Source organism: Crocodylus porosus, unplaced genomic scaffold, assembly GCF_001723895.1.
Source record: "Crocodylus porosus isolate Cpor-Errol unplaced genomic scaffold, CroPor_comp1, whole genome shotgun sequence".
NCBI classification, from domain to species: Eukaryota; Metazoa; Chordata; order Crocodylia; family Crocodylidae; genus Crocodylus; species Crocodylus porosus.
In genome coordinates this window covers 1,380,851-1,389,780 of record NW_017728893.1, presented here as the reverse complement: position 1 = coordinate 1,389,780, position 8,930 = coordinate 1,380,851, and the positions used below count along the sequence as shown (strand labels likewise).

The window sequence follows — 8,930 nt, the reverse complement described above, 5'->3', positions numbered from 1 at the left end:
CACACACACACACACACACACACACACACACACACACACACACACACACACACACACACACACACATGCATCTCAACACTTACACACACACACGCACGCACACGGGGCTAATTTGGGATCTGCCCACGGGGAGGGTTGTTTGTCTGGCGCTGGTAGAAAGAGGCACCAAAATCTTTGCGCGGGGGGCTGTGGAAGGGGGTTGGAGAATGACCTTGGGCACCGTCAGTTTGGAAACGAGCTTTCTCATGGCGACATGTTTTTGCCTTTTGGAGGAAATGCACCGAAAGAGCAGAGACGGTCATAGACAGTCGGGCTTTCAATGGTGCTGGGAGCAGCTGGGGGGGTCAAAGCATGTCCATGGGGAAAGAAGCTATGATTTTAAAGCAGGGAGGAGACACGGCGTCGTTGGGTGTCTCTGGCATGGTGACAAAATAAAAACCCCATCGATGTGTGTTTAGCCCAAGGCACATTTAAGGTTTCAGCCTGGCAGTGGGTTTTGCAGTCGCAGCATCGCGTTCATATGGCTCCGGGATCCTGGGGGAGATCGGACCCTTGGAGGACAGAGTCCACGGGCTTTGGTCTTGGAAAATCACACATCGGTCTGGGTTTGGCGGGGGAATCCCACCTTTTTAGCTTCAGATCCCAGGAGAAGGGAGGCCTTGACCTTGCTCCATATACATCTGCTTCCATATAGGATTCCCACCCCTGCTCCTGTCCTTTTCTCCCCAACTGAGCACCCGAGTGCATCCAGGCCAGGGGAGCAGCTCCCTGGATGTGGCACTGGAAGGGGCCTGAAGGGACCTGAGCCTGGTGTGGGCTGGATCCCAATGACCTTGCCACCAAAGAGCCAGGCCAGGAGGCTTCCCTTGGTTGCTTTGCCTGTTCCCTCAGAGAGGGGAGGCCAGTTGGGGTGGTCCAAGACCGCTGAGGAAGTGCGTGCTGCTACAGCCTGCTCTGCTCATTGAGAAATTGGCTGTGGGGATCACCTGCCAAAGGGAATCGGGCACACGGCAGGCGTCGGAGTCGCCGGGCATGGCCTGGGGCACGTGCCGAGCCCTTCCGGGCTGACCGGGCGAGCGATCCTCCCTGTGCAGCCGGGGAAGGCTCCCATGGGCAGGAGGCTGCGTCGTCAGCCATGACTCTCAGACAAGCTAATTTTAACTCCAGCCCCGTCTCTCCCTCCTCCCTCCCCGTGCGCCCGGTGCCATGTCGCTTCTCTCCCACCCGGCTCCTTCTCCCTGCCCTTGTTTGTGCCTCGGGGGCTTGGCGCAGTGATGGGGTCTGGTGCCTTTGCCCCGATGCGGGTCCTGCTCCCCCCTGGCCCCTCCATCTTGAACCCAGGCTGTGGGGGCAAGGGCTGCCAGTCTGGGAGCTTCGTGCCAAGGCCTTGTCTTGGTGCCTGTGAGCAGCATCAGGGGCTGGAGAGGAGAGTGGGGCAGTGGCTGGAGCATGGCCAGGGAGCCAGGACACCTGGGATCTCTGCTGTGACCTAGGCGGGGGGGGCGCGTCTTTTCTTCCCTCCCCGCCGCCCAGGTCGAAGTTTCCATGATGCCCTCCCTCGGAGGAGAGAGGCCGTGGGGAGCTGGAGGCCTGCTGCCTGGGTGACGTCTGTCCCCTCTGTGGCCCTGGCCATTGCTCCAGTCCCTGCTCTTGGCTGCAATGGGGAGGGGAGGGGGGTTGAATGTGCCCCCCGTCACAGCAGACCCCTCCTGTATGGGGGGCTCTGGCCAGCAGCACCCCCAGGTGTCTGGGTGCCTGCACCCCACATCTTTAGGAGTAACCTGCACCCCCAGCTGCATGCCTGGGGCTGCAGCATCATCACCCCCCCCTCTGGCCTTGACCTTCTGGGGGCACAGCACCGACTTCCAGGGTCCCCAGGACCTGCCACTTGCAGGGCTTCCCCCCCACAAACCCCTTCCTGGTCTCCAGCTTGGCTCCTGGCCATGCACCCTGCTGCCCCCCCCCACCCCCAACCATTTTGCTTGGCTGGGCACAGCTCCGCTGGGGGGTGGGCAGGGGGCACCGAGCCCTGGGGAGATCCCGGGTGACAGAGGCCTGAAGCCAGGGGGGTACTAGAGCCCCCCATGGCAGGGATTATGGGGCATGACCCCCAGGCCCTGCCCAGCCTAGGGAGTCCTGACTGGGCTGCAGGGGGGGTCTGGGGGTGCCTCTCCCCTCCCCTCCCCGTGTGTCTCCAAGCTCAGGGCTAGGATCTGGAAGGCATCGGACCCACAGCAAAGCCACAGCCCCCTCAGGGGGTCCTTGGCAGGGACTGAAGCTGTAGCAGCCACAGCAAAGAGCCTGGGCTGGGGGGGCTCGGTCTGCGGGCAGCAGGCTGTGCCAGGCCCTGCCCACGGCTCCTGGCAGCTGGGCCCAGACCCCGAGCTGCTCCTTTAATGGGCCGCGTTGTGTCAGGTGCTGTACATAGGCATCACGCTGGGTTCTTCCCCAAAGAGCCTGCAACCCCGCCGGCCAAGGGAAGCCGAGGCACGGAGGTGGGAAAGGGACAGGCTTCCCTCCCTCGCACTTGGAAGAAAACCCCACAGTCTCGGCTCTCGAAGCTGCTGGCATTAGGGTTGGGGTTGGGACGCTGGTGCCCACTGGCCTCTATCCCTAGTGGGCTCTGAGCTCGCTCTGATTGTGCTGCCACGTTATTGGCTGCTGCGCCCACCCCAGACTCAGCCGCATTCCTGCAGCAGAGACCCAGCAGAGGCTGGTTCACCTGGGCTTTGCTGACCTCGTTGTCATGCAGAGGTGACTGGGGAGGGACGGCTTATGGGGTGGGGGGCGAAGGAGGAAGCTCAGCCCCATCCTGTGCCCTGAAACTGCTTTAACATCCAGCAGGTAAAAGCAGGCACTGGGCATTGGCTGCTCAGACCGTAGCTCCCTCGTGCCCAGACCCCAGTGCCAGAGTGGCGGCTGGAAGCGAGAGGGACCTGGGTCTGAGCAGGAGTTTCCCCCTGTTCCTCTCTCCCTTGCAGCCTCCAGCATTTAGGGTGCAGGAAACTCTGGTGCCGAGGCCGTGCCCCTCTCTCTCGTGCTCAATAGCTCCCAATGCCCCTTTCCTCCAAGCCCACGTCCAGTCCCTTTGGGAATGAGCACGTTTATAACAGTAATGCCAACTGGCGGAAAACCATCGCAAGACTTGGGATTTCAAAGTCAAAATAACTCTGACTCGCAGTCTCCCGATCCAGCCCTCAGACCTCTGGATTTTCCCAGCTGGTAAGTGGAGGGAAAGGGGTGAGGGGAGATGGAGGCCCCCGTGGTGACAGAGGGAGTGCAGCAGGATAGGGATGGATGGGCCCTGGGGCTACCCCATTCCCCCATCCTGCTCCTGCCCCCACTCCCACCCTTACCACAGGGGCCTCGATCTCCACCCCGTCGCCAATGAAGAGATTACGTGCCAACCTCTTCATTTTTTGAGTTCGTCTCAAGATTTTTGGCACAGTGGGGTTGACAAGGCTGTTATCTTGAACACCAGGCAGTTCCTTTTCACCCCACATGGACTTCAAGCGTGGGACTCATGGCCCCAAGGTGCGGTGGTAGCTAAGAGGGCAGCCAGGTCCCCCGAGGGAGCGCACGCATCCGGGGGAACTGGGGACGGCGGAAGGGGCACAGCCTCTGCATCGGACCTGCCCGGGCCCTCCATGCTGGGGCTGCAAGGGAGCAAGGAATGAGGGAAAACCCTGCTCAGACCCGGTCCCTCTGCTCTTCCCGTGGTGCCAGGTGCTGCACAAGCCTTTATTAAAAACATTTTATTAGAAAAACTGTCACTATGAAACACACCATTTCCCTTCCCTGCAGCCGTCAATTCACCTCTGCCTTCCCTCCCCTCCTCCCAGGCTCAGCCCCTGCCGCAAGGAGCCTTGCCCAGCCGCCCCGAGCCCGGGCCACGCGAATGGGTCAGGGGCCAGCGCCGTGGGACGCCGCCCGGGCCTGAGCGGCTCCTGGAGCTGCCTGCCAGTGCTTCTCGCCCTCCACCCGCCTGCCCGCCCGCGGTAGTGCCTGCGCCACCATGGAGGAAGGTTACCGAGACCGGACGGCGTTCATCCGTGGGGCCAAGGACATCGCCAAAGAGGTGAAGAAGCACGCCAGCAAGAAGGTGGGCCGGGGCATGGACCGCGTGCAGGACGAGTACACGCGGCGCTCCTACACCCGCTTCGAGGAGGAGGACGACGACGAAGACTACCCGCCCCAGGATGGCTACTACCGTGGCGAGTCGGCTCCAGATGAGGACGGCGCCTCCAGCGATGCCACCGAGGGCCACGACGAGGACGACGAGATCTACGAGGGCGAGTACCAGGGCATCCCGCGTCGCGACTCGCTCAAGGGCGGTGACGGCCCCGCCACCCCCCCGCCTCCCGCCAGCACCTTCCAGGACTTCGAGGACACGGAGGGGCAGCGGCGGAAGGACAAGGAGGAGCTGGCGCAGCAGTACGAGCTCATCCTGCAGGAGTGCGGCCACGGGCGCTTCCAGTGGACCCTCTACTTCGTGCTGGGCCTGGCGCTCATGGCCGACGGCGTAGAGGTCTTTGTGGTCGGCTTCGTGCTGCCCAGCGCCGAGAAGGACATGTGCTTGTCGGACTCCAACAAGGGCATGCTGGGTGAGTCGATGGGGTGGGGGAGCGAGGCCTTTGGGGGGCGGAGTTTCCAGGGGACTATGGCAGGGGCGGGGCCAGGTGGAGAGCAAGGCATGCTGGGAAGAAGGTGGGGGAGTGGTCTATAAAGGCGGTTCCAGGTCCTGTTGGTTGTGGTGGTCTCGCACTCGGGGCACTGCCAGCTGGGGTGACCCCCCGCCACACAGGGCTGGCATGAGGGAGCTCCCCCAGCCCTGGCGTGTTACATGGGGTTGGTGTGTGCGGTGGGGCTGGCGTGTTACGCAGGGCTGGTGAGTGCAGTAGGGTTGGTGGGTGCCGTGGGATACCGATGCACACGAGGCCCCATTGCTTCTTACTGCATCTCAGCCAGGCTCCCTCCCCTTGTACCTGCTGCTGTCACCAGCATTGCCCGCTGCCCCCAGCTACCCAGTGTCTTTCTCATACTGGGAACCAACTGGGAGCTGCCAGCCCCGCTCCCCTGGTGTCTGCCCAGCCCAGGGCAAGGTCCGGCTGTGCCAAGGGGAGCCCTGGATCCCAAGCAAGTGCCTCCCTTGCAATGGACCCCAGGGAGAGGGGGTCCTTGCTGCCCCCTGCTGGAGGCTTAGCGCTGCTCTGCTCTGTGTCATAGCCTCTCTACTGCTGAGGAGGAGTCTCAAGCTCTAGCACTGTTGTGGGGAGGGGGAGTCTGCTGTGGTACCAACCATGGGTGGGTGGATCTTGGGGGGGACAGGCTAGGGATGGGGCAGGATGATTGCCCCTGCTCATAGATGGGGAAACTGAGGCACAGGCTTTGCCTCAAGTCCCAGCAGCAGAGGAAGGAGGGGAACCTAGGAGCCCTCCTCAGGGCTCCTCAGCTTTTTCTGGAAGGACATGTGATCCCCACATGGGGAAACTGAGGCATGGGGCCAGATGACATCCCCAGGTCACCCCGTTGGACTGTGATGGGGCTGAGGGGCCGAGTCTGGGCTCCCCCGCCCTGGATGAGGGCTCTAACCATTGGGAACCTTGCTGCCTCCCAGAATCCTTTGCACCATTGCTTGCAGGGGGCAATGCTGCTCAGGGGAGGGTTTTTCTCTTTTACTGAGAGCTGCTCTCTGGACTCCTGGGTCCCTGCCACCTTGGAGAGGAGGGTGCGGCCTAGGGGCTGGGGCAGGGCACTGTGCCGTGGGCTCCTGGGTTTTCTTTCCAGCTCAGAAGGAGGAGTAGGAGGGAGAGGCCGAAGGCTCGGGGACTCCTGGGTTCTCTGGGAGGAAGGGGGTGCGCGGGCTCCTCCTTTCCCAGGCTTTCCAGCCACCAACTCCCTGGTGCCTCCATTTCCCCATCTGAGCAGTGGGTGCTAGTGCCCTGCCTCTGCCCCAGGAGAGCCAGGAGCAGCGGGGGACATGGCTGCCAAGTGCCAGAGCCCTGCAGAGGGGCTAGGCGGCCAGCCATGGGCTGGGGGAAGCCTGCCGGGGTCCGGCATCCTCATGCTTCAGGGCTCCGACTGGCCCACAGCGGAGGGTCAGGAAGGAGCAGGCTGCAGGGACTCGTCTGCCTGGCACAGCGAGGGGCTGGGCTGGTGCAGATGGGCTCCAGGCCCCTGGCTTCCCCATCCCATGATGCCCCTGTCCCCATGTCAGGGGGAGGGGGGATTACCCCTGCCTCCTCCCTCCATGGAAGCTGAGACCCAGAGTCGAGGAGCAGCCTGGGGCATTGGGCAGGGAGCCCAGGAGTCCTGGCTCCCAGGGCCGCCCATCAAGCACTGCCAGAACGTGGGCCGGATCCTGGGAGATCCCCCCCGCCCCCTTCCCTGTCCCTGCAAGGCCTTGTCATTGGTCCGGCACCTTGTCTGGACTAGTCTGGACTGGAGCTCTGTCCCTCCAGGGCTGCTGACTCTGCTTTGCCCACGCCTCAGTTTCCCCTCACTAATGGGTGCCTTCCCTTGGTGGATCCTGGGATCGCCGAGGCAGGCGGGGCTGATGGCAGCCTGTCACCGGGGTCAGAAGCTGCCAGCTCCACCACTGACCACCCCTGCATGGCCGTGGGCCTGTCACTTAACTCCCCTCTCCACCCTGGCCTCCCTCCTTGTGCTGGGGAGAGCGGCACCCCTGAATGACGATGGGGCTGGGCTGAGCGTTGCCTGTGGGCTGGGGAAGGGGACTTGCTTTGCTACAGAGAGAAAATGTGGCCTGCCCGGATGCCTGGGTTCTCCGGCAGCCCCACTCCAGGCCCCCCTGTGGCCGGGGCAATCGTCTCCCCCAGCACTGGCCTGGGCTGGCTCCCCTTCCCCAGCCAGCCCTTCCCTGGATGGCTGTGCTCTCACATGGGGCTTTTCACCCCCTAACCCCCCCAGGAGGCAGCCTCTTGGTTGTGGGGTGGGAGCTGGAGTCCAGGGGGGCAAAGGGACTTGCCAGGGTCCATGAGTGAGTCAGGGGCAGAGCTGGGAGTCTGCTATCCCTCCCCTCCCCTGCACACAGACGCCTCTTGGGACTGCTCGGCTCCAGCAGGGACGTGCTGGGGGGTGGATCTTCAAGGGTGGGGGCTGTGCCTTGCATTTTGGGGGCTGGGCTAGGCGCTGACTCATCCCCCCCGCCGTGATCACTGAGTCCGTGGAAATTGGGCTGGCGTTATCTGCCTTGGCCAGGGGCCCCCCAGGCTCCGCGCTGCCACAAAGGGGCTTAGCCAGCATTAAGCCCCTATGAAAGACTCGGAAGGGGTTTAGGGATGGGGGTGGGGGGGGAGCCTGCCCCAGCCTAGGTGGGGGGGTGCTGGGTTTCGTGGGAGGTCTCTGAGCTCTGGGCCAGCGCAGGCCGCACTGCGGCATGGCGCCCGCCCCGCCCCTGCCCGCGGCATTTGCTGCAGCCGTCCCCCCACCAGTATCCTGTCCCCCCAGCTCCCCCCAGTATGGGCTCTAGTCCCCTCTGGGCTGGAGATGATTATCCCGGTGCTGTGGGGAGCCGGTGCCTGGGGAGCAAGGGGCTGAGCTGAGCCCCAGCAAACTCGGTACAGTGGTCTGACTGCGAGGGAAGCTCACATGGGGTGTGTAGGAGGTGTGCAAGGGGGCGTGGGTGTACCAAGGGGGCTGGTGCATGCACGTTCGTGGGGGGCTGGAGTGTGCGTGCATGTACAGGCTGAGCTCGTGCATGTGTGTGTGTGTGTGTGTGTGTGTGCGTGTGTGCAGGCTGAACGTACACACAGAGGTGTGTGTGTGCATGCATAGGCTGAGTGTGCACATGTATATGTGTGTCTACATGTGTAGGCGGAGCATGCATGTGTGCGTGGGTGTGTATGTGCCGGCCAAGCGTGTGCACACGGGCGTGTACGCATGTGTGCGTGCACTGAGCAGATTTGGCAGGATCCGGCCTCTGGGGCGCTCAGTCCACACGGCCTTGACAGCAGCTGCCGCGTCGATGCTCCCGCACGGACGCACCGGCGCCTGCCTGGGGGTGGCATCGGGAGCCGGAGCAGGGACTCATCCTACCACACAGAGGGCATGGAGCCTGGCACGGGGCTGGGGTCCATGCCCAAAAGCCGGGTATGGGGGTGGGGGCATGGGGGCTATAACCCCTGGCCAGAGCCCTCTGCTCTGAGGCTGCTTTGAAGCAGCCCGGAGGCTGCTCTGCTTTCCCCCGGGGAAGCAGGCAGGGGCTTGGCCTCTCCATTTTGGGGGGCCCAAAAACCCCTCAGAGCCCCCAGGCAACTGGTCCTGGCCTGGAGCCTGCCCCCTCCCCACCGTGTGGCCTGTCACCCAGCATCAGGCTGACGCAGAGTCCTGTGACCGCGGTGCCAAGGGAAAAGGAAGAAGGGATAAAAATAGCCGCAGCTGCTTCACGGGAGATCTGCCTCCCGGCCCCCCCGGCCTCCCAGTGTCCCCTCTGCTCTGAGCTTTGAGGGTCTCCGGCGCCGGGGGCTCTGTGCTGAGCTGGGAGGCACTTGCAGGGAGGGAGCAGGTCCCAGCTGCTCCGGGCAGGGCTTGGGCGGAGAATCGGTCTAGTCCTAGGCTGGGGTCCCTCACGTGGGCGTCGGGCCATGGAGCAGAGCCCCAGGAGAGAGAGATGGGAGCCCCTGCTGCCCCCAGGAGCTCCAGCCCCACCTGCCCCAGTGCACGGCAGGATGGAGTGGGGGTTGTCACCAGCAGGAGAAGGGGTCCTTTAAAGGAGCCCAAAGACCCCCCTGCCCCTGGTCCAATTGCTGCAGCCATGAGAGACCGCCAAGGGATGTTACCAAGGCTGAGCGGTTAGCGGTGGCAGAGCTGTTGCCGGTGCCTCAACCACAGAGGGGAGGAAGGGATCCCAGCAGCCTGGGGGCTTTCCCCAGAGGGAGCTCATTCCCCTGGGATGCCTGGCTCGGGGG

General features: G+C 63.7%; 1 protein-coding gene across 1 annotated transcript in view; it reads left to right on the top strand.

Annotated features, from left to right (window-relative positions):
- SV2A (synaptic vesicle glycoprotein 2A) overlaps positions 1-8,930 on the top strand; it is a 19,363-nt gene that overhangs the window by 514 nt on the left and 9,919 nt on the right. The window contains exon 2 of the mRNA XM_019556133.1: positions 3,843-4,604. Coding sequence (XP_019411678.1) covers positions 4,016-4,604 — 589 coding nt within the window. The 5' untranslated portion in view covers positions 3,843-4,015. The remainder of the gene's footprint in view (positions 1-3,842; positions 4,605-8,930) is intronic.